The following is a 26,292-nucleotide window of genomic DNA, read 5'->3' on the forward strand; positions in this document are numbered from 1 at the left end:
TCTTGAGGAGAAAAGACAGTATCAATGCTAGGGAGAGAGCCGTCGTATACTTGTTATATTTCAGCTTTTACCAGGATTTCATCGGGATTAGTGGTTTCCGTGTTAAATACAGCAATTAAGACGTAGACTGATGTAGTACATGGTAGTAAGTATGAACGTCCTTGTATAAACCTACCGTCCTATATATAGGTTGGCTATGTTTGATTGCACATCAAAGATACATATTTCGGAAAAGCGACACAGTGACATAATAAAATGGTATAGTGATATGATAACAATTTACAAACACAATATGTATATTTGTGTGACAAATAACATTCATAAATGATTAGCCATGTTTCAACAGATCTTGCTGAATGTCGACAAAAGTTCTCAACTTTATTAATATCTACAACACAGACATTCTCTCAAACAACCTCAAGAACAAGGTCCATTACAAAAATTATTACTTGCCTGCAACAAAGCGCAGAGTGCTTCAACAAGATCAAAACTCGAAAGCATATGCCGTTCTTTATGTAGGAGAACAGACTACGGATTTCGATAGCATTATATGTGCTGGATTAAAGAGCTTGTACGAGTATTTACCCTTTTAAGCTGGACCACTTCTCATGCTTTCTTCAAAATTAACTCGTACATTTCTAAACCGTGACAAGTTACTTGTGCGTGATATCGTGATTGAGAAAAGACGCAATATCTTCTCGTAACAAGTGAGAGCTTTTGAAATTTAACCTCAGATGATGTTTACTCTCAGGAATGTAATGTTTATGAGTAACGAGCTCTCTGCACTGGATATCAGTGATTGGAATGTCCAGTAGCAAATCTCCTGTGTGAGAGTTGTAGTGGATTTGTCTGTTGAACTATTGGTCACATGGTTTTCATTTGTCACTGTAGATCGAGACCCGAGGTGAGCTATAAAGATCATCAACCTCCGGACGGCGGATCATCTAGTTTTAGGTGTAGTGTGTGCAGTAAGGTCCTGGCTAGGAAGTTGGACCTCTTGCGACATCTGAAGAGACACAAGGAAGATCGACCCGGCAGCTTGTCGAAATACCTCAGGATCCACCCGCTCCAAGTGTGCGGATTTTCTGATAAATGCTTTACAAAGAGGAAAATGCTGACAGGGGACACGCGATTGCATAAAGGTGGGATTAAAAACGAATGCTCAGTATCCCACAAAATTTTTAGGAAAAGGCCGGGCGTTAGGCGGTCTCACACGAGCGAGAACCGATACTGCTGTAACATCTGTAGCAAGTCATTCATACAGAAAGAGAGTTTGATCGATCATATGCGGTCCCGTGCAGGCGAGAAGCCATACAGGTGTAATGTGTGTGGCAAATCATTCACAAGCAAAGTCAGGGTGAACTATCATATGCGGAGCCACACAGGCGAGAAGCCAATCACATGCAATGTGTGTGGCAAATCATTCACAAGGAAAGGTAGTGTGACCGATCATATGCTTAGCCATACAGGTGAGAAGCCTCACAAATGCAATGTCTGTGGCAAATCATTCACAAGCAAAGGCAGGCTGTCCGATCAAATGTGGAGCCATACAGGCGAGAGGCCATACAGGTGCAATATCTGTGGCAAATCATTCATACGGAGAGGTAAACTAAGCGAACATATGCGGACCCATACACGCTTGAAGCTTAACAGTTGCGACGTCTGTGGCAAATCATTCACAAGCAAAGGCAATCTGACCGTTCATAAACGGACCCATACAGGCGAGAAGTCTTACAGGTGCAATGTCTGTAGCAAATCATTCACAAGCAAAGGTAGTCTGACCGTTCATGTGCGGACCCATACAGGCGAGAAACCATACAGCTGCAATGTCTGTGGCAAATCATTCATACGGAGAGGTAAACTAAGCGAACATATGCGGACCCATACACGCTTGAAGCTTAACAGTTGCGACGTCTGTGGCAAATCATTCACAAGCAAAGGCAATCTGACCGTTCATAAACGGACCCATACAGGCGAGAAGTCTTACAGGTGCAATGTCTGTGGCAAATCATTCACAAGCAAAGGTATTCTGACCCTTCATATGCGGACCCATACGGGCGAGAAGCCATACAGCTGCAATGTCTGTGGCAAATCATTCATACAAAGAGATAAACTAACCGAACATATGCGGACCCATACAGGCGAGAAGCATTACAGGTGCAAAGTTTGTAGCACATCATTCATACAGAAAGGGATTTTAACCGGTCACATGCGGACCCATACAGGCGAGAAGCCATACAGCTGCAATGACTGTGGCAAATCATTCGTACAGAAAGGTAAGCTAACCGATCATATGCGGACCCATACAGGCGAGAAGCCATACAGCTGCAATGTCTGTGGCAAATCATTCATACAAAGAGGTAATCTAACCGAACAAATGCGGACCCATACAGGCGAGAAGCCGTACAGGTGCAATGTTTGTAGCAAATCATTCATACAGAAAGGGATTTTAACCGTTCATATGCGGACCCATACAGGCGAGAAGCCATACAGCTGCAATGACTGTGGCAAATCATTCATACAGAAATCTAAGCTAACCGATCATATACGGACCCATACAGGCGAGAAGCCATACAGCTGCAATGTCTGTGGCAAATCATTCATAAAGAGAGGCAAACTTACCGAACATATGCGGAGACATACAGGCTAGTCATAAAAAGCGGCAAACTAAGCAAACATATGCGGACCCATACAGGCGAGAAACCTTACAGCTGCAATGTCTGTGGGAAATCATTCACAAGGAAAGGCAGTCTGACCGATCATATGTGGGCCAATACAGGCCTGACGCCAAAGAGCTGCAATGTCTGTGGCAAATCATTCACAAAGAAAGGCAGTCTGACCTAACTGTTCATATGCGGACACAACCAGAAGAGAAGCCATACTGTTGCAAAGTTTATACCACTGAAGCACAACTTGTAGGATTCCAGCAAGATATAGCAGATATACTGGATTCAGGAGGTCAATTGGTCTGTATCGCGACTGACCTGCCTAAGGCATTTGATAGGGTAGATCATGGGAGACTAGTGGCAAAAATGAGTGCAATTGGACTAGATAAATCAGTGACTGAATGGGTGGCTCTGTTTTTAGAAAATAGAACTCAGAGAATTAGAGTAGGTGAAGCTTTATCCTGCCCTGTAAAAATTAAGATGGGAATTCCTCAAGGCAGTGTTATTGGACCTTTATGTTTTCTTATATATATCGATGATATGTGTAAAGAAGTGGAATGAGAGATAAGGCTTTTCGCAGATGATGTTATTCTGTACAGAGTAATAAATAAGTTACAAGATTGTGAGCAACTGCAAAATGATCTCGATAATGTTGTCGGGTTGTTGCATTTTCAGATTAAAGCTCGCAAATGAGCTGTTTTCATTCAGTAATGGCTACTATACCCCACCCATATCCAATCCCTCCTTCAACGATAACGCCCCTTCCTCCCTAACATCAATAACCGAACCATCGCCGTCTCAATCTATATATGTAGGATTGAGACGGCAGTGAACCGAACTGCCGAACCTTACCCCCACCACTACCACGTGCAAGGGTTTGCCAGCGGCATAGGTCCTACCCTTCCGAGGGCCCGGCCCAGACTGAATACTTTTGCCCTCCACTCACGTGGGCGCGCTGTTGTACATCACGTCAGTCACCCTAAGCCCACGTGACGAATACGGCAGCTCCTATTGGTAGAAACATCTCCCGATTGCTATTGGTCGATTTTAGTTTGACAACTTGGACCACGTGGGACGACTACGTTTTTGACGTTTGTGACATTTTGCTTTACTTTGATTTGTATGCGTATATCTGTTATATTCGTTTGCGTGTTTGAAGAAAAAGTACAAGATATTTGAGGTAAGCATCCTTACTGTTCTTGTTTTACTAATCTCCTGAGGCCAGAACATGAAAACATACCACACCAAGGGAAATGAATTTCGGATAATTTGAAACACAAGTGCAGCCAGTATCCAGTATTCGGGAGATAGTAGGTTCCAACCCCACTATCGGCAGCCCTGAAAATGGTTTTCTGTGGTTTCCCATTTTCACACCAGGCAAATGCTGGGGCTGTACCTTAATTAAGTCCACGGCTGCTTCCTTCCCATTCCTAGGCCTTTCCTGTCCCATCATCGCCATTAGACCTATCTGTGTCGGTGCAACGTAAAGCAACTAGCCTTATCATAGTTGTCCCCCTGTGGGTAGGGCCAGTAGAATAACAGCCACTGCATCCTCTGCCTGCTGTAAGAGACGACTAAAAGGAGTGCCATCTAGGCTCTGCACTTGGGAGCTTGGGTAGGCGACCACGGAGCCCTTAATTGAATTTTGGCACTGCTTCCGCTTACTTGTGCCAGGCTCCCCACTTTCATCTATCCTATCTGATCTACCTCGATCACGACCTGTTCTTTTCTGCCCCCGATTGTATTATGTATATAGGCCTAGGGAGTCTTATTTTCCCTCCTTGGCCCTGGTCCTCCTTAGCTGATACCATCATTTTTCCTAGTGTCAGCCCCTTCCATTTCTTCTCTCCGATTACTAATATGTATAGGGGATGGTTGCCTGGTTGTACTTACTCTTAAAACAATGAACTATATTTTAGGCCCTTTTCATCAACAAGCATCATCATCTTAAGCAAGGAGATTTGTGGTGAGGGCAAGATATTTGGTGGCCATGACATATACTAGGAACTGTCCCATCATTCGCCTTACTGCAGGCGAAAAACAAAAACCAATCTCAGGACAGCCAGTGGTAGGGGAACAGCCCGTTTCTGTGTCCCAAATGCAGAGGTATAGAAACACGGTGGAACCATAGCCACCCCTCCTCTCCTTGGTTGGCCGGTTGGAGTGCATGCTGTCAGACCACAGATCAGCCTACTCTGCAACCAGCAACATAGATTTCTGCCTTCGATATACAGTAGGTACAAATGGCACTGTCTGAAGTGAGTTTCCATTGTCTTCAACTGGCATTTCGTCTAGGTCACAGCAAAGTCCCTTGCACACAGTAATGTTGTGGAAGTAGCAGCATATTGTTCATAATACTGTACTAAATTAGCAAGCAATTCCTTGGACATAGCTCTTAATAGGTAGAGCTATGTTGTGACTTGTCATGGGAATGTTTTGTGCTGGATCAGCTGCCATATTATTGTATGTAGATCCTGATGCTACATATTTCTGTAAATTTATTAGAACTCCTCTCCTGCGGATGGACTGAAAGGAAGCATTATTTGTACCTCCTGCATGTTTTAAGAGGGAGCAATCACATAATCTGTAAGCTTTCTCTTGTCTTTTAAACCCTCAAATATATTCATGATTCCATCCTTTTCCATCTAGGAGAAAAATTTTGACATACTATATCCTACTGTCACATAAAATAGAACTTTTTTATTGTAAATAGTGTAGGTTAATGAATACAAGGGATGCATACAATTTTGTAGCTTGACATTGTTTATCATCTAAATGCAGATGACTGATTGAATGATATGTTGTGTTTTGGTGCAGTATGTAGGAACAGAGTATGTGCTATCATGTCTTGGTTTCTTCAAACACTACTCTGCCAGAGATTTGCCATCCTCTAGATGCAAAAGAAGTACAAATCTCAATATTTTTCAGTGTGTGGCCCTAGGTGCCTCATTTGACAGACTGAAAGATGTATCATAATAAGTTCCTTGGGAAAATACAAATGGTGCTGCTGAAAACTTTTGCAATGTCAGTGCTACGTTAAACTGCAATAAGAGAGAAAAGTATTATGTTATACCTTGTCAGTTCCAGTCTTTCTTTCATAAATGAATGATCTTGTATTTGTGTTGTATTGAATAGTTTTCTGGCTGATGAATATTAATTGATGATTAACACTGCTGAATATAATGTCATGAGATTATGATATACTATGATCACTAAAACTTTTGTTCAAATTTCTACACAATTTTATACCTGTAACACTGTGGATAGTAGGTAGAATATAGGTCCATAAATCGAAAGATCATGTTTCATTTCAATTTACCTTTGAATCCTACAAACTCCCTCCTTAGCATATGAGTTTCCTTTCATCATTTTGGTTCCTGTGTATGGTTTTCTTTCTTACATTGTATTTATATTTTATTTCCTGCATAAGTGGCATATCTTGATACTATTGACTGTTACAGTCGGCTTAAGTAGTGTTAAAGAGGACTGATATACAAGGGGATGTTAGTGCCTATTTCTGTCATAGGTCTTAATCTGAGATAAGTATTGCCAATCCCACTCACCTTCAGGTCACTTCCTTCCTCCCTTTGTGAGTTAGCTTCCTTTTTCCTCAGCAGAAACAAACAAAAGCAGCACAGGCAAGGCCAGTCACTCTGATCCTTCAAGGCTTTGTGAATTAGTAAAAATAAAATATAGCTCCATATTTGAAATAATTATAATAAGCAGCACAAGTGGTAAGCTTCTTTTCTCTAGCAAAAAAAAATATTAATAATAATAATAAAGCACAGGCCAACCTCCAGGTGTATTGTTGTTCAGAATGCAGTATTTCAGAAAAAGGTAACAGAAAGAAGGAAAGAAAGGAAAGGAAATGAAAGAAAAATATAAGAGAAATTAAAAAAAATATATTTAATATAATATTTAAGGGTGGAGCGGGGACGAGAACCTGGGTACCCTCCGCGCGCTAAACGATTTAAATCACCCGCTCGGTAATTTTAGTTCAGCCCTGTTTACACTAGAGGCGCTGGTGTGCAATTCCTGGCGATCTTTGCGCAGCCGTTGCGTACAGAAGTGAAAAATAACGTTGAGAGTCATCTCTAACTCATTCTCTTTGACAACGTGTAAAGCCCACTAGAACAGGACTGTATTGATAGTTACAAATATAACGGGACATTGCACCCAGTGCTGTTTTCAAGAAGTGTCGTGTACTCTGGAGTTCTCACTGGTAATTCATCCTTTCCTAAATTCAGCCCGTTCTACTGACTGATACAAATCAAATCCGTTCTTTAAGTGTTTGTTTTAAGTGATTACACTGAATTAAAATATCAGGTTTTGTCTCTAGGTGTGAGGTATGTGTTACGTAATACGCGTATTAGCCATTTGCACAGCCTATCCCGTTAATTTATTGTGCTACAGATTTTCTTCATTGAGAAATTGTGATTTCTATCATTTACACTGTGTCCACAATCTCTATTGTCGGTAAGGTTCAAGTTCTATAATTTACTTTTGCGAAAATTATAGATCTCAATTGGGAACAGTAAGAAGTTAATACTAATCTTTCTCAGTTTCAGCATTCTACATATTTTTAACATTTAATATTTTTAATTTTCTTAAATTTTATTTCTACTTAAGCATTAAAACTGTATACGCATATTACTGGCATTCTTTTTGAAAACTCCTGGCCTTTGTGTCACAAGTGCCAGCAAATCTGTTCCTCGTGTGTTGTAGCAATATAACGTAACTTACCTTACCTATCAAATTTTTTTTGGAGTGAAGAATATTTCTGAAGGGCTACGCAGGTGAAGAATCGCGGATATTAGTTTCAGAAAGAAATTACAATATGTAGTGCATAATTTTAATTATTGTGTTGCTGTGTTATTTACCTATGTTTGCAATTTAATAGTGACGCTGTGAATGTCGAGTTGTTCTTTACACTGTAGGCTGCGACATATGGTAGTAGGGTTCGAAATTTTGAGAAGTTTCCGTTTAGGATATCATATGTAGAATTCTGGTTATGGTTATCAGTGTTGTTATGGAGATTCTTCTGCATAGTATCAGTCATAGAAAACTTGAGGTCCAATAGGTATGATCACAATATTAACAGTCATGTAAAATGTTGAGTCTTTTTGGTATGTTCATAATATTAACGGTCATGTAAAATTTCAAGCATAATGTTTAGTCTGTTGACAGATAACCTAAGTAGCAATGACAGCAATAAGGTAATATATTTCTCTGGCCTATGTTTTAGTGTAAAATCATTGGAAGTAATCAAGAACCCCAGTACCTTCTAACTACTTCAGTTGCGGTGTGAAATAGACCTGCAAGTAAAAATCAAAGAGGAACCAGCCTGGCTTGAAAGAACAACAAATGCATCACTTGTGAGTCTCATGGCAAATAACTTTATAGAGGTCAGAATTTAACCCTTAGTAGCTGAATAAGTTTGGCAGGGGCATAATTTACTATGTGCTTCCCCAATATTAACCCCAGCAGTCGCCATTTGCTACATGGGCATCTAGGAAAAGTATGTCTCTCTTTTGTTTCTTTGTCTGGGAGTATTTGATAATGTGCTACGCAAGGCAGCCAACTCTTAGGAAGTACAAACAACAGTATTTATATACATCAATAGGTCCAACTAGTGACAGAAACTTTGTTCATTGGGGTAAGGAAAGGGCTTCTGGTGGCACATGCCCCCAGATTATGGTCGCCAAGTGGACACGTGGCCTCTAGCATTTACTAGGGAGATGGCAGTGCATGCTATGTTTGATAGTGGCAAAAGCTGAATTTAAGTTGTGGACTTGATAGTGAAGGAACCTTGGTTAGGTCCAGCTACCAATGAAGTTGTGACAGGCAGCGTTTCAAGATCGAGGCATCAGGACATTTCATGAGCTAAGTACCCATCAAATGACTGTTTATTGTGTATTGATTACCTCAGGCGTTTATTGAAATGGATTTCTGTAGGTTGTATGGTTATGTTTTTATTCTCCATGGTTTGGTAATGGTTTCGTTGTGGGATTTACATCATCTCCTATCATACATTATCCAATTTTAGTGCTAGTAGCTGCTGAACTGAAGGACAATTGTGGGTGCTGGATTTAATTTGGTTATGGCCAGTAGGTCTTTGAATCTCATAGTGAACATATTTTTCCTCCAAAAGAAATTCCAGGTAAGATTTGCATTATTTAAACTTCTTTACAATGTTACTAATGTTGGGTGATCTCATAGTAAAACTCTGCCTTGGCGGAGAAGCTGTGAAATAATTTTGGAGAAGAAGCGACTTATTGTCATCATCTTTCCTTGCTCTGTCTGTTGCTACTGTAAACACAGTCCATTGTAATCTTCTGAATGTGTGGCTTACAGTTCAGTCTCTCTTCATCTGATAGCTTACATGGTGATGTGATAACATTCTACTTTCATGTTGGGGAGTGTAATTTGGGTCCATTCTAGAGGTATTTGATGAAGCTGAATATCCCAGCACACGTCTGTAGTTATACTGGCATAAAAGTGAATTCCTGCACCTCATTCTTGCACCTCAGAGTCTTTGAAAGCCTTGAGAGTTGAAAGAGGGATATTCAATGAATAATTGTGACTCGGCAGCAAAAATCTACTCCCAACACTGTGAACTGCTAATTTATAGATGTGGTATTGTCCAGGAGTTGCTTAAAGGTGAAATTCTGCAGCTTATGCACACTGTTCTCTGAATAAATGTTTGCTGGTTGAGTTCTAAATTATAGACACTACAGAAGAGAACGGTGTCTGAATATATCTGAGATGCGAGTGCACTGCTATTCAAGATCTATACTCTTGACACTTCTTGTTATGTTCTATTTTTGGGTTTATAGAACAAAACAATAGCTGTCATCAACAACAACGGAATTCAAGAACTACAATGTGACCCTACAAATAAATTGCAAAACAAAATAAAACATGCTATCCAGCAAACAGACTTTATTCTCACAGAACAAGAAAAGGAAAGCCTCACTATCAAAAAATCCCAAACTCCCCACAGTAAGAGCCATCCCCAAAATACACAAAACCTCATGTCAAATTAGACCAATAGTAAATTATGATGTGCCAATTTACAATTTAAGCTAACAATTGAAAAAAATCCTAAAAGAGAAAATCTCAATTAAAGAAGACAGATAAATTAAAACCAGCCTAGAACTAATCAACCCCTTCCTGCCCGAAAGCGCCCGACTATTCACTTTGCCTTACGGTCCATATTGCCCGAAAACACCCAGCTGCATTATCTGCATACGTGTGCAATCTATGCAATAGTTTTGTATTTTTTGGTAGTGAATTGTTTATTAGGCTTTGATGAACATGCAGTACAATATACAAGGCTTAGAAATAAAAGTAGAGTGAGAATTTGTCTTGAAGTTGTCTAGGCAACGGACTTGAACTTCCGCGAGTGCTGGTCTGCTGTTTAATTCGTAAACATGACGGGATTGAATACTGCGAATATTGAGACTGAGCTGAATAACGGCATAAGAAATGACACAGAATTGTTGAGCAGGGGTGGAGGTAAATTTTTAGTGAGTAAATAACATATCAACAAAGATAATTTTACTGATAACTGTGATATAAGTAAAAACGGATATCTAGAAATCGGACCTGATGATGATGTGGCTGCAATTCAGGTAACACGAATATTTTGTTTCATTACTCAATGATTATATGGATGATGTTGAACCTATCAATAATTTCAAAAGAGTATTATGAGAAATAGGTTATATTTTTACATATGTTAGGCGGGGACAATCTATTCAGTGACATTACCGATTGCGTATATATCAATGCAGCAATCAAACAGGCGCATTTCAGTAAAATAGAAACAGAATGGGAAGACACTTGCTAGAGGAAATGAAATTTGATATACAAGGTCACCATTACACTTCCAGAATCTCATCTTTATTGGCTTAGGGGGATTTAGACAACATGAGAATATGACAAATACAGCCTACCTCAGTGTTGAGTATCTCCAGCACGGGTGGGGTTTGAACCGGCAAACTTATGACTCAATGAATAGAGAAATGGACATGATGGTATGTTAAATGTTGTAAATGATGGCATGTTTTCTAATATTATTGAAAATGAAACGGTGTGCTCTGCTTGAATGTTTCCTAATTAATAGGTTGAAACCTGGGGATAAGCGGAGCAAAAATGTGGGTGGTAAAGGGTTAAAGATACCCTTTGACATCACCAACATGTACACCAACGTAACAATAGATGAATCCATTAAAATTATCGAAAAGTTTCATAAAGAAAATACTTCACTGCAGGAAACCAAAGAAATAATTAGCCTTATTAGAACAATGCTACACCAAAATTGCTTTGCATTCACTGACAAGATCTATTGCCACAAAGAAGGGTTAGCCATGGGCTCACCATTATAAGGTATAATAGCAAACATTTTTTGAATAACTTTGAAAACATCTTCTGAATACCGGGCGAGTTGGCCGTGCGCGTAGAGGCGCGCGGCTGTGAGCTTGCATCCGGGAGATAGTAGGTTCGAATCCCACTATCGGCAGCCCTGAAAATGGTTTTCCGTGGTTTCCCATTTTCACACCAGGCAAATGCTGGGGCTGTACCTTAATTAAGGCCACGGCCGCTTCCTTCCCACTCCTAGGCCTTTCCTATCCCATCGTCGACATAAGACCTATCTGTGTCGGTGCGACGTAAAGCCTCTAGCAAAAAAAGCATCTTCTGAATGTATCAGCATTCAAAAGGAATATTATACTGGAGCAGGTATGTTGGCAACATCATGTGCTTATGATAATGACTTCACTAATGCACACCAGTTATTAAACACACTAAATTATTTACAAAATTCCACCAGCTTCACAATGGAGCAAGAATCTAATAAGAAAATAACACCACAATCAGCAGGAATAATGGCAAGCTGTCTTACAAAGTGTACAGCAAGCCCACTCAGGTGTTGCATGCTATTGACGAGTCTGACCATGCATACACGCTAAAAATAACTGGATTGAATACAATGATACACAGAGCTGTTTCCATACCAATGAGCACAATGGAGTTCAATGAAGAGGCACAAATTGTCAAACAAATCATGAAAGAAGACAACCACCCAACAGGTACAGTAGATAAAACATTAAACAAACAAAAGAAAAGTCCCTGGAAAACCACCACACTTGGTTCTCAACTACATTAATAATAACACATAAAAAGTAGGTTATATCTTTAGGAAACAGGGTTTTAATTAACCTTTAGGATGAACAACACATTGCAGAGACACATCAACAAGTGCACCTAAACAAAAAAGACCCTTTCTTAAAGTCACAAGTCTATGAACTCAAGTGCCAAGAACGTAACTGCAATGCCACCTATATAGGTCAGACAAAACAAAATTTCCACACAAGATTCAAAGAACACAATAAACGATCAGATATAATCAGCATTGAGCCTTTGGGGAGCACATATACGACAGTTCACACTATTTCACAGACATCAACACAGATCTAAAAATTTTACACATTGAAAATAAAATAAAATCTTCGAATATTAGGGAAGGAATCGAGATCTACATCGCATAAAGTGCTAACGTAACCAACTTAAATAACCATACACACTTAAAAAATTCCCCGCACATCGCTCTATTCACATAATATCTGGGCCATACTTACTCATTAAATTGGCATTTATCACAATAATATCCTATAGATATTCTCTGTTTCAATTCCATACATTATTCATCTAAAATCATTCAGTTGTTTTCATCCATCTTACATAAAAGTACATTATAACATGAAGTAGGTTAATAACCTTCTCTCCCCTCTCCAGTGTGGAAAGAGTATTCCACAGTGCTCCACTCGTTCCATCCTACTTCCCCCTCTCCTCTCCATGGTACAGTGTACTAGATTTTAACATCTAGTAGGAGGGGTCCACAATGTTCGGCACTCCCCTCTCATGCTTCCCTTCCTCTCTCCGTAAGGTTTGTGCTATACTCAAAACTTTCCATTTACCTCTCCATGACCACAGTCCTGAAATAGTATTTAGTGACAACAAAGTTGGCATTGGCAGTCTAGATAAGTTCAGGAGTTTTCTCGATATATTAATACTTGTAAATTTCTAATTTGTCAGTACTGGCTCATATTATCACTGAACTCTCTATCATTGACAAGTTTATGCAACGTAAACAATGCTGTACATATATGCATATTTTGTGTGATTTCATAGTGTCCCGGGATGTTCTTGTAGAATGAAACATGTCATTCTTTGTATAATAGAGTGTTTATTTTTTACGGGTATGTTTATAGTGTAATAATTTATGTTAAAATTGTATGTTTGACAAACTAGAAAGTTTTTTTGTTACATTTAACTAAGTCTACAATGGAAAGTATGGCTTCATCTTTAACAAACTCTCCATTTCGTGCGTCATTTTATCTTCCTTTCCTTAGTTCAGCTACTGTTCGATTTCTTCTGTATTAAATGGGATAAGTGAGTATATTCTGGAATTTTATACTTTAATTCGCTTTTATTAGTAAACTAACTTGTAATAGAATGTAAGCTTTTGATCACAGTCCCTCCTGCACCCCTGTAGTGTCAAAATGTTTCATGAATCCAAGTGAAAAATTTAAAGGTCTCGTAGTACGAGGGCCATCCGATAAATAGGTTTCCCTATTTTACAAAAAATACAAGCAGGCTATTTACACTTGTGTTGGCCCTGCAGTGTGGGGATAGCATGCCTGCCTTTAACCCAGAGGCCCTGGGTTCAATTCCTGGCCAGGTCAGGGGTTTTTACCTGCATCTGCGGGTTGGTTGGAGGTCTACTCAGCCTATGTGATTAAAATTGAGGAGCTATTTGACAGTGAGATGGTGGCCCTGGTCTAGGAAGTCTAGAATAACGACGGAGAGGATTGTTCGTACTCACCACATGACACCTCTTAATCTGTAGGCCTTCGGGCTGAGCAGTGGTCACTTGGTAAGCCATGGCCCTACGGGAGATGTTGCCCCATGGTGCTTGGTTTTATTTACCTTTGAGAAATACTTAATTTTCATTCTACAATTCGTACACTACTTTTCCACATAGTCACTATTTCAGTCCAAACATTTTGTTATCTTGGCAGCAGTTTCTTGATACCTTCATCATACCGGGTCGGGTCCCATCTCTGTAGACAGCGGTGCACTTCCTCTTCCACCTCTTCATCAGTTGCAAACCGCTTACCTCCAAGGTGCAACTTGAGTTGTGGATAGAGATGGAAATCACTCGGGGCAAGTTCCGCAGAATGAGGTGGATGGGGGAAAAAGGTCCCTTTTGAAGTTCTGCAGCAAATCCTGCATCCTTTGAGCTGAATGGGCAATATTTTCTGAGACAAGACCAGAACGTTTTCGTTGGATTTTAACTCTGAGCTTCGTGAGGACCGTGCAGGACCTCTCATGTGTGACCACAGTGCATTGGGGCAGTCAGTCAACCAATACAACATCATTACAGTCCCAAAAGGCAGTAGCCAAAACTATGCCTACAGAGGCTGAGGACTAACCGGGCAAGTTGGCCATGCGGTTAAGGCCGCGCAGCTGTGAGCTTGCATCTGGGAGATAGTGCGTTCGAACCCCACTGTCGGCAGCCCTGAAGATGGTTTTCCGTGGTTTCCCATTTTCATACCAGGTAAGTATTGAGGTACAGCTACTTCCTTCTCACTCCTAGGCTCTTCCTCTCCAATTGTCTACATAAGACCTATTTGTGTCCGTGCGATGTAAAGTAAAGTGTAAAAAAGAGTCTGAGGTCTTGGCCCTTTTTTATGAGCACGTTCGCCAAGTTTCTTCCATAGCATGCTTTGTGGTTTTGTTTTTAGAGTTGAATAATGCACCCCGCTTTCATCTCCAGTAACAATGCGGGAAAACATTTGATCTCCCTCTCTTTGAAGCATTTGCAGGAAAGCTCAGGCTACCTCGTTCTGTTATTGCTTGTGAGCATCAGTAAGAAAACTTGGGACCCATCTTGCATAGACTTTTCAATACTGCAAGACATTCAACAATATCATTGCAATAAAGGACTGCCAGTTTCCGTGCCAGGAGGCAGTAGATTCATTATCTCATCAGTACTGACGCATTAATCTTTGTCCACCACATTCTGACCAACAGTGGCTGTAATGGGCCTGGCGCTGCACTGTCATCATGTACATCTTGCTGCCAATCCAGGAACCATGAATGCCAGCATGCATCTTTCACTATAAACTCACACCAAATGGCAATGAATATTGGTAGCCATTTCATTTTTTGCCGTGGAAAAGCGAATAACAGGACAGATTTCACTAGTGGAAACGCTTTCAAGTGGTAGCTCCATGGCAGGTAGCGCCGTACTGGTGAACACAGAACAAGCACGTGCGGTTGAAGATCACCTTACCCCAGCCATACGCCAGTGGAAGTTCCTACAGTACCAACTTAATTGTAAAACATGTGGTTTGCAGAGAAAAATAAGGAAACTTATTTATTGGATGACCTTCGTAGATCATGAAAGACCTTCTGTAACTGCAGATGTACACTCCAACACTGATGGTGTTCTCATCCCCACAGTTCTTGACAGAACACTGCATAACATCCTTGTAGTAGTAAAACATTTCATTTGTAGTTGCTTTATGTTTGACCTGCATCACATCCTTCCCTGGTCTATGACTGTGATAAGCCTGCTTCTTTCATGTTCGTTTTTTATTTTTACTCTTGGATGAACAGAACTGTCTCATTGCAGTGTTTATCCCCTGTGAGCTTGGCAAAACCAGATTATAGAAAGTGATTAAAATGTTTCAAAGGATTTTGATCTGTCTGTCTAAACAAAATGTATGTTAAGAGCATAGTATTAATATTTCTCACTGTATGGCAAAAGATTTAGGACAGTTTTAATACTTGGATGTGATTCAAACAACCTCAATGATTTGATAGACGTAATTGTATACATAAAATCAATTAATATAATTTAGTGTTTATGTCTGTGGCAGATTCCTTCCAAAATTTTGTGCGAGATGGCCCCAATTCCATCTCTGGTAGGATATCTTCTGATATGGCTAGAAAATGCTTCTCACTTTATATTTGGTTCTCAGTCTCATGCTTTCTCTGACATTAGGTTTGAACAAGGATGATAACACCATTCTCAGTGCAGCCTTTGGTTTTGAAATCCTCTGCTGGTAGAAATCTCTCTTAAACAGCAGTAAAATTTTGAAAGTAACTGTAATACTTGGAAGTAGTAAATTATCATGCTCATTTGTTGGTGACAGTATTTGTAAATGTGTGTTACGTGCATAACTTATGTATCTCATTTTCCACAGGAAAATATTGAAAATGTATCAGAAGTGATACCACTGAAAAAAGAAGCCAAATCAGGGTTAACAGAGCCAGGGCCAATGCAGGAAAACTCACTTCAGGTAATGTACATAATTTGGTAAGCCATTGTTAGGTACTGAAAATAGAAAATTGCTGAACTGATATCAGTGGTTGACCCTTCATTTCAATACATATGATTGATACACTTTTTTATGAGATTGACTGTTTACTAACCTAATTTTCACGTTTCCTTCATGTTCTTTAAGATCTTGCATTATGTATCACGCAGCAGTTGGGATAGATCCAAAGACCTCTACTGTATATCATTTGGGAGGTGGTATCATTGCTACTAATATTTTTGACTTAGTGAATATTTTCAAACACGGAGTTGCTATAAGGAGCACTTTTTTGTTACTGTTCCTGGGTATTTTACTAGTTGTTCCAAATGAAACACCATTGTAATCTTGTTGATTATATTTATTATTGACTTCTAGATAATACAATTATTTGTAGATGCAAGTTGCAGGTGATTGCTTGCTTACTGTCAGAATTCGCTTACGTACACACATTGTAGTCATCTTGTGGCAAGTAGAAAACATTCTTATCCTTCCTAATGTGGTCTGTGATGATACTAGTCTATGGTGACTTATAATATTACTTAAACTTTCAATGAATAAATGAGGCTTTCAAGAGTGATCTTGCCTTTCTGTTTCATGTATGGTAAAGGACAGGCTTTGTATGTTCCCCATTACTCACCTGAACATTTGTTACATGAATTAGGATCACTGCCGTCGTCCACTGCATAGCATGTGACTATGTTGTTATGGGCTATTTATTGGGATATTTAATTGACAATCTCTTTCAGGAATTCTGGGTTGGCTGCTTAATATACAGCCGTCTGGATAATGAGAGAGGAAGTATAATCATGATCAGGGAGTGTAGTATTTTTCTCTCCTGCAAGGAAATTGGATGTAGTTAGATAAGAAGTGTCAAAAGGGTCGTCATTTAACTTTAGTGAGGAGATGTGAGTATGTGTTGTAAGAGTGGTCCATTCTTTGTTGGTCAAGAAACAAGAATTCATCACTCTTCTAAGGTGATATATCAGACTGTTGACAGCTGCTTCTCGTTTTCTATCAAAGTGTAATGCTGCAGGAGGGATGGAATGCTGTATCAGTCCCATGCCTGCAGTTGCAGGGAAGAGCTGGTTTTTCTCAGGATTGTTTTTCAGAAAGGCCTTGATTTCCTTAGCTGCTCTGAAGAAGTTTGTGCCATTATCACTGTAAATGTTCAGGGGGTGACCTCTGTGAAAATAAGTGAACAAAGAGAGGCGAGCAATGTAGTTGTTGTGAGATCAGGTATCATGTCTATGTAGAGAGACTTGGTAGCTAGGCAGTCTGGTCTTGTTCCATCTCACGCCAATGTTTATGAGAATTGAGCCAGCATAGTCTATTCTAGTGTTAAGAAATGGGTACACGCACACTTTGTGTATTTCGCGTTAATTGTTCAGAAGTATCTGCATTCAACTTACGACCCTTGAGACGTGCATAAATGTTGCTTCTTTACCGCCCCCCTTGCTGATGGGATCCGAAACTTGCCTCTCAGAGATGTGATTAAGGGTTGAGTGCCATGATGTAGTCGAAGTTTTTCCGCAATGATAATTAGATTAGTGAGATGATGATATATATACAGAATGATCTAATATTTCCTCCCCACTAGAATTAAGATATTGTGCAGTCTTCTGCCGACAAGGAGATGGCTTCTTGATCTATGATTATGGTTATAATCAATATGATTTAATATTTTCTACAGAACATTAATGCAACATTTGAGTGGAGGGTTCAACTCCAATATGAACAGTGGACTTGAATTTCACTCTTGTTTATAACAATCTGAGATAAATCAAAAACAATATGCAGCTACTCCCTCTACCTTTTTTAATCTTGAAACTTTGGTTATGAATAAGTCATCATCAAGTCTCTAAAAGCATTTGTGGCATTTTTTGAACTGGGAGATTAATTCGAACATCACGTTTTCATTTATTCCTACTCAAAGGATCTTGATTCAACCATCCAGAACTATGCCAACAAACTGTATTGTTGACAATTGTGTCCATTTGTGGTCGTCTGGACACTAAGTCAGCGCGTTTCTCTTTGGACGGCACATGGTGCCACTCACTTGTATCTTTAGCAACTTCAAACTGGGAGCCTTTAATGTTTTCTTTGAGTAGTCTTGTCAAGAGAAAGTCTCTGCAAATCTCAGACTTTGAATGGAGAGTTATGAAAAACCAATTTTTTTTAAAGCTTTGCTGCCTTGCATTTTACACAGAGCAGCATTTTATTGCTAAACAATCTGACATACACACGTAAATGCTATTTGTTGAGCCCGCAGTCAGATGATTATAGAGAAGAGATGTTCTTGAGTGGATGACCCTTAATGGTGTATGTAGTTGAGACTAATGCCATTGTCAGTCTTGACTGAAGCGTTGATATTGACAAGTGTTTTTGCTGTTTTACTTGAATGATTTATGACAGGGTAATGTGGAATTTAATAGTGTTTTTCTTCCTGCAGGTTTTCACATTCCTCTCATGTTATCAAGTGATTTGAATTCTAACATGAATTTAATATATTCCTGGCAAAACTTGTTATTTTTCAGACGTTTTTTTCCAGGTACAGGACATGCTTAAATTCCATTTGTTTAGATCAACTAAGTTTTAAATCATTTCTTCACACGGAGTTATACAGTGTATCTAACTGACGTGTCTGTCATCATGTGTTGCTGGAAGTTTGCTTCATGCTGTTTTTCCATTGGTGTTGTTCTCTTATGTTATCCAAAATAGTGAATTTTGTTTTGTAGGTTGCATACGAGTAGAGATTGATGAGGCATAGGTTTTATCTTGTCAACTCACCTCTGCCGCATTCGTCATTTACCACTGCTTTCTTCCTGGCATTCGACATGTGCACACTGCTGCAGTTACGGGACTGCAGTCAGCCGATTACCTGCATCAAACATGGATGGCATCATCGGTTTTAGATTGTACACTCTACACTCTTCATGGATGTTTTCGGCGTTTCTAGTGCCATGTGTCATGACTTTTCCTCTACCTCCCCTCTTCATGTCGTCTTTACCTGTTACCTTGATGCACTCTTTGGCTGTTGGACAGAGGGCAAAATCTTTGTGTTATGCTGGTGTAAATTTTCACACTGGTATGGGACTTATTCTTGACCATAAGGTATTGTAAACTGCGCTTGATTCTCGAGTGAGCCGATGACCGTAGATGTTAGGCCCCTTTAAACAACAAGCACCGTCATCATCATCCTCACCATCATCATCAAGACTCTTGAGTGGTAAAATTTGATTATGTATCCATAAATGTGCAGCTGCATATGTAATTCCTTTATTTGGAATGCTTTCGGAATTTATGTGAAAATGAACTTTCTGTGTGTCAATTCTCTAAAAAATCCTGGAATTAAAAATTTGTTTTTATTCCTGAACTGCATAATAGTCTTATCTTGAACTTGCTTTGCTTATATTTTCTAGTCATTTCAATTCTTACTGTATGCCCAGATTTTGTAATTTAAAATGCTGATCTTTTATTCAGTCACCTGTTCTTATATTTTTTCTATAGAGACACTAAGTCAGCGGGTTTCTCTTTGGACGGCACATGGTGCCACCCATTTGTATCTTTAGCAACTTCACACTGGGAGCCTTTAATGTTTTCTTTGAATAGTCTTGTCAAGAGAAAGGCTGTTGGTTAGGAAATGTCTGTTCTGTTTAATGAAACTAATTGTAAATGTTAGTGACACTCTCACTGATCTTTGTAATATTTCCTTTGTGTTTGGTTGTTCATGCACTAGTGTCCTTGTATTTTCCTGACTGCTTGTCCATTATTTATATCTTTCTTGGCCAGCACGTGCATATGTCTCCTTGATGTTCACCTTTTATCTTTCGTAAGTAATTGTACTAACCTGTCCATCAGAGATTCATCTCAATTTTGTGTTTTGGAGAACTGGTTAGTTTTTATGAGTTTGCTGATACATTATTAAATGGTGCATGAAAATTTGAGTTCTTGGGAATAGGTCCATTTGAGGAGTATGCAAAATGGGATCAGCAAGTGTTAAGTCTCTAGGAATGTTCCGGTAGGAAATTATCATTGTGGAAATTGTGGTTCTTTTTCAGGAGCTCACTAGCCAGGGTAAAGTCAGTGATGAAATTGTCTGTAGTGACGTTTCTCCCTGTTCCCTCAATATCTTATACAAGTCTCAATACCACATTCCTTCCATTGTTCACTTCTCTCTCTCTCTGTTTACTGGTGTAGCGTTGTCAACTGTAGAGGCGCACACATAAACCGTGCCCAAATCCGAGAGGAGCCATAACTTTGTTCCATATTTTCCTCTTGGTTCGGTAGATAAATACTGCTTAAAGAGGCATTTTCCCTAAAGGAAGCCAGCTGTTCATCCACAGTATTATTTTCATATGGAACAAACACTTTAGGTAGTTGTGAAACGAACATGTCATGAACTTCTCTTTTTGCTGTTAACTTGCCATTACATCTATGGGCTGGTCTCTCTTCCTTATTATCGAAGCTCAAAACTGGGTTATCATTTAGGACAGTTGAAGAGATATTGTAGCTCGAAGGATAGGGTGACCGTCTGCTTCATTCCATACTTCTCGAAGTGATTTGCCCACTGATTTGTAGACTCCAGCAAAATCAAACCTGCAAATACAGATAACTGCATGTTATTGTTCATTGTGATTATTAGCAGCTAACAAAAAACAGAAACTGCTATTGTTTCCAAATTGTGTAAATCGTACATATCTAGAAATGCTGCACTCTCTATCAAAGAAATGGGCTTGTAGCTTACCCTTTATCTGCAAAAACCCTCTTCATTTCAAAATTTGTTTCCCATAAAGTGGTTTCCAGCATTTTATCAATGATGAATAACTTCATTGCCTACATCTGGGATCACCTGTCCTCTGAAGAGCATATCTCGTGGGTCCAGGTGCAATTCTCATTATGTTACTCATTCTGGAATATGCATAATTGAAGTTCACATTTCTCTGAAGTATTATTAATATAAACAACTAAAACATTGAAGAGCATATAGGCCTATAGATATAGGTCCATGATGTAAATGAAGCAATAGCATTGTTCATATTACAGTGCAACCCCAGTTTTGTGTGACCTCGGTTTAGCATAAACCTGCATTTAATGGAAGAAATTTCAGGTCCTGAAAATTATTCCATAAGAGCAATGCAATTTTATATTCAATTTTACATAATTCAAAATACTGTAGGGCAAAACACACATTTAGCATTAAGGAAATGTTAAATTTTTCCTATATTTCTATTCATTTTGGTTATGGGACATTAAAAACCACTGCAAAAGATGTCATAAGCTTGCTAAGGATGATTCAAGGCAGAAGAGGAATTTGGAGCATGGGCACTTAGAGCTAAAGTGAGATGTCTGACTCTGATTGACATCTGTTCGAGGCCGATGTAGTAGAACAGAACCCCCGTTTTAATGACAATGTTATTATAATCTATGAAAATTCCTGTATTAATCTGTGCAATATCCTTTAGTTACAATACAATGAGAATCCTGTTACCGTTTCATCCATTATCACAGGCAAATTCAGGGATGTTAGTTTTCATCCATTACCAATATTCATACACTCTACTCCAGGGTTTATATTGAATGTGATCAATCGTCTTCTGTGTTGATTCATTGCTACGCATGAGAGAATTGATCATGAGTGAGTCTGAGGTCTTCTCACAACACAGACTGGTGTATTAAACATCGGGATAACATATTTTTGCAATAAGTGCAATGACAGCACTTGTTAACTCTTAGAAATAAAAGCTGAATAAAAGATTGCTTAATTTACTATGTTCTGAAATAAAATAAGAATGTGATACTTCTCAAGATACAGTGGTGTACATAATTAATTTCAGAGGTTAGGTTATGTACTTTTGCATCTTGTTAAATTTCAGAATGGCTGTTCCCATGTATATTTATAGTAAAATTGTTTTTATTCTACAGGGAGCTTGAAATTTATTTTCATAAAATGTGCAGGGTAAACCTATGCTACAATGAAACAATAACAGTAAAAATTTCCACCTATTTGATACTTATATTTGCGTTAAGCAAATCAATTAATCATACACAGTACATGTTTCATTCCATTTTGGAACATCTTCAGCTGTATTCCATTGCTTAGGTGAAAACACTAAGTATTTATCTTTTTAAGAATATCTCAAACAGGTACTTTGTTTTTCTTAAAATCTACGTCAATTTAAAATTTGCATTAAATTAAAATGAGTGTGGATGGTTGAATGGGATCGAAGGCTGCATTAGCTGTGCTCCTCCAAGGACATAGTAGATTTTAGCAGCAAGATTATGGGGAAGTAAAACAGCAATCAGCTTCAGGGATCCTGAACTAACCAAATTCAAGAGATACTTTTGTAAATTTAAAACAAATAGCAATCACATTTGAAGGAGCAAACGAAGAGAACACCTTGTAATATTCAGAAGAGTGACAAAGGAATGTTATATTTTCAAAAAACTTTTTATTAGGAGACAAGCAGAATATTTTGGTGATAAAAGTGCTGGAAACGTTTTTTACAACATCTGTTCAAGTGAATAGATTTTTTTTAAATAGGCTAACCATAAACAGATCCATTTCCCTCTCATTTCACCACCCCATTCTACCATCCACATTGATTTTAATTTATTTCAAATTTTAAATTTATGTAGATTTTAAGAAAAACAAGGTACCTGTTTGAGATGTTCTTAAGAAGATAAATACTTAATGAGTTCACCTAAGCAATGTAATACAGCTGAAGATGTTTCAAAATGGAATGAAACATGTACTGTGTGTGATTAATTGATTTGCTTAATGCAAATATAAGTATCAAATAGGTGGACATTTTTGCTGTTACTGTTTCTTTGCAAATAGGATTTGATACAGGAAATGAAGCTGATTTCTTGCAATTGATACCTAGGTTAGGTGATGCCGCTTGAAATACGAAACTGGCAATGTTTGCAACAATCCTCTGGACTGATGCTATTGCAGTTATTAAGAAGGAAATATTATATGGGTGTTCAGTCTATTGGAATTAGAAAATACATTCCAATGAGTCGGCTGCTGCTTGGAAAACATCCACAATAATGTTTAAACAAACTGATTGCTGTTCTGTAGTAATTTTAATGGGTTTGTGTGAGTTCGGTATCTTTCCTGCCTTTTATGAAAAATTATGCATAACCTTATAAGAAAAACTTTAAACTGAAGAGATTTGCATTCACCAACAAAAAATTGCCAAAATGAAGCACAAACTGTAACTACAGTACAGTGTATAATGTAGATATCTCCTTCTTTTATTGCTGTTATTGTGTAAATAACGTATGATGGCACAATATATGTTAACCCCCATTTAACAATAAAAATTCAGGTCCCTGTAAAAACGTTAAATAGGGGTTCTGCTGAATGTGGAACGTACCTTACACCTGATTGTCAATATGGTTGTTTTCTCCATTCCGTCCCCTTTCGAGATATGTACACTTCTTTTTGTACAGAGTCAATCTCATCTCGTAGTTTATAACCAGATACTTGGAGCTCGTCATTTTCTTCTCCCTCCAGAGAAACGTGATCGTCATCAGGTTTTTGGAAAAAAACAAATTCAGGATCAGCCAATGCATCATCAGCTTCCTCTTCATGTTTACTCTCACTAATTTCATATAATATATTTCATATAGATTTCTCATTAACCGCTGATGACCATCCATATTTGATCACAGAAACAATGCAGCACTCCCTAGTCGAACATTGTTTGTGTAGTGACCAGCAGGTAGGGCATCAGTGATATTAATGGATATGTCCATTTGATCCATTCATCATATATGTAATATTTTGAACTGGTAGAGTAGTCAGCAACTGAAAAATATTTTTAAATCGTGTCAATACCTACTAAAGGAGATGAACAAATACACAAGTTTTTTGGCATATACAGTTCATATTTTGTCAGTTACAAGCAATTGAATATTAAATCTGGGTCGATGCAATCCATTCAGATTAGAAGGATTAAATGGGGTAGAAACGAGACTTAATGAACATGTCGAGATGCTGATAATAATGTCTAACTTCATTATAATGCTACAAGTGGGGCAGAGGTTATTTGTACATTCAAGGATGTGCTTCGCGTACTCCAATGCAATCAGCTTAGGGCAGTGGTAGTGGTTATGAAATAAGTTCTACAGTATGGTTATATTTGGTTCAATCATGGCAATGTTTTACTAGGGTTTCCTTTGTCTAAACTTTCAGGGACAAGGTGATATTTTGAAACTTTTTATTCCAGTTAGGCCTTAATTTCTAGTGATCTTTTTTTAAAAATTGCCCTTGAAGTATAGTCACAACATTATGTCTCTGTCGAAACTTGGTAATTTTAATTTTTGGAAGGCTGACATTTGTCTGTTTGACCAATTCTCTTGATTTAAATAAATATTTGCTTCAGTTTCATTATAATTAGCTACTGGTTTTAGGGAGGTTATCAGTTTTGATTCCAGAAAGTCTTAAAAGACTTTGAAATCTTTTTCATATGTGTCATGTCCATGTCAGTGAAACACCCCCTCTTTTAGAGAATGGTTAAATAATTGTACTTAAATAGTGATTTTCTTGATACTGAAACGTTATTTGGGGTATATTCCAAGGAGCTCCCACAAGGAAGGGTGGAATATTACGATCAATTTTCCAAGAATTAGTTTACCCCAAAATAATAATAATAAGGTCCGCGACAAATGGTAGGAAAATATGCCAGCAGGGAGAGAAATATGCCAAAATTAATTAAAAGAAAAACAGGTTAAACAACCCACAATACTAAATTCATAACAGGGAAATCAATTCATTTCCACCAACATCCATCAACAATCAACATCACCATCAATCAACATAATATTCTCATGGCAACGAAAATACGCTAGGCAGTTAAGGAAAATGGCCAATCATAGGCCACCAAACAACAATAGGCATGTACATATTAAGAGACAAAAGAAAAACAGGACGTCGAAAAATCACGAAAATACCAAACAAATTATTTTAATAATATATCCCAGAAGTAGGAAAATTAAGATGGAAAACGAACGTTTGTTCCACATCCTTGCAGCAACCCGCTTGGTTAATAACCCTGCCAAAACATTGCATTAACCCCTACTTATTAGGGCTAGAAAGCCGCTACCAATCATTGAGTATTAAATTTACAATTTCCAAGAATAAGAATTAATATTAATTCACAGCAGGTGCAAGTCCCTGGTGAACAAAAGTAGTTTATATATAAGTTTTTTTGACTCGAAAAGTGTTCAAACACCGCAGGGCTAAAATGTAGAGATTAGTTGATGCAAAGTTACATCCTGTCGCGGTACGCACTTCACATTTTGAAATATTCAGTTCACCAGTTGGAACAAGTTAAGGATGGGTTGGAAAAACACGTACAGTGTAGTATCTCGCCATAGTCGTGAGTTCGCTTCAGCGTCATATCCTCACTTACGTATTACACCTTTCCTACCATCTTCTCTCCTGTCATCGGCACCTATCTACTCATATAACTCTGGTTGGGCGATCATAATATCATGCCTCGGCTGCATATGACCCAGAACTAAGATAACCATCATGTACTCGGGGGTCTCTCGCATGTATAAGTACGATGGTCGGAGGTATACATTCGGTTTTCAGTGTAAAACATCTCATTAAACTCTCAAATTATACAAAACAGTCGTAGGTTCCGTTGAAGAGTAGTCATGATTCTAATCAATCATTCAATTCCCCCGCAAGTAGGTGAAAACCTGATATGAGGTTCATTACTCAGCATATCTAACCTTAAATAGCTCTAATACTATCCAAGAAACACATAAATAAGCCTAGATCTAATTTATTAGCATGCTAATGTTTTATAATTAAAATAGGAATTAAATTATCAGCAATAGTGAAAAGAAATTGGATTCATATTATAATATCATTCTTGAACTCGTAATCTTCATGGTAAACATAATTGAATTCATCATATTATATTCATTTAACTGAATATCATCCGGTCATATAACAATTTTCATTATTTTAATATGTTTCATTGGGTAAGAGAGGGATAATTCTTTATTTATCATGGAGGGAGTGGTATATCTTCCTGGTAGTATTATTTGTGCTAGCTTTGGGACATCCACTGGATTCTCATTTGAAATTTTTGGTTTGGATTTTCATTATAACTTCTTCACGACATGAGATAAGTAATATGTTTCTTAATTATGGTTTTAAAAAAATATCAATGCAACTATAAATGTACCTATCGATACTGATATCAAGCTTATTA

At 38.3% G+C, this 26,292-nt stretch overlaps 1 protein-coding gene across 1 annotated transcript; it reads left to right on the forward strand.

Annotated features, from left to right (window-relative positions):
- The first annotated feature begins 1,873 nt into the window (after window positions 1-1,873).
- Window positions 1,874-2,650, forward strand: LOC136886539 (zinc finger protein 180-like). The gene has a single exon (XM_068230842.1). It carries the CDS (start codon window positions 1,874-1,876, stop codon window positions 2,648-2,650), a length of 777 nt encoding a protein of 258 aa, XP_068086943.1.
- Window positions 2,651-26,292: the final 23,642 nt, after the last annotated feature.

The sequence above is a fragment of the Anabrus simplex genome, chromosome X, assembly GCF_040414725.1.
Source record: "Anabrus simplex isolate iqAnaSimp1 chromosome X, ASM4041472v1, whole genome shotgun sequence".
NCBI classification, from domain to species: Eukaryota; Metazoa; Arthropoda; class Insecta; order Orthoptera; family Tettigoniidae; genus Anabrus; species Anabrus simplex.

Bases quoted from the DNA above. Each gene is read 5' to 3' on its own strand.
- LOC136886539 (XM_068230842.1), top strand. From the start codon at position 1,874: ATGCGGACCCATACACGCTTGAAGCTTAACAGTTGCGACGTCTGTGGC.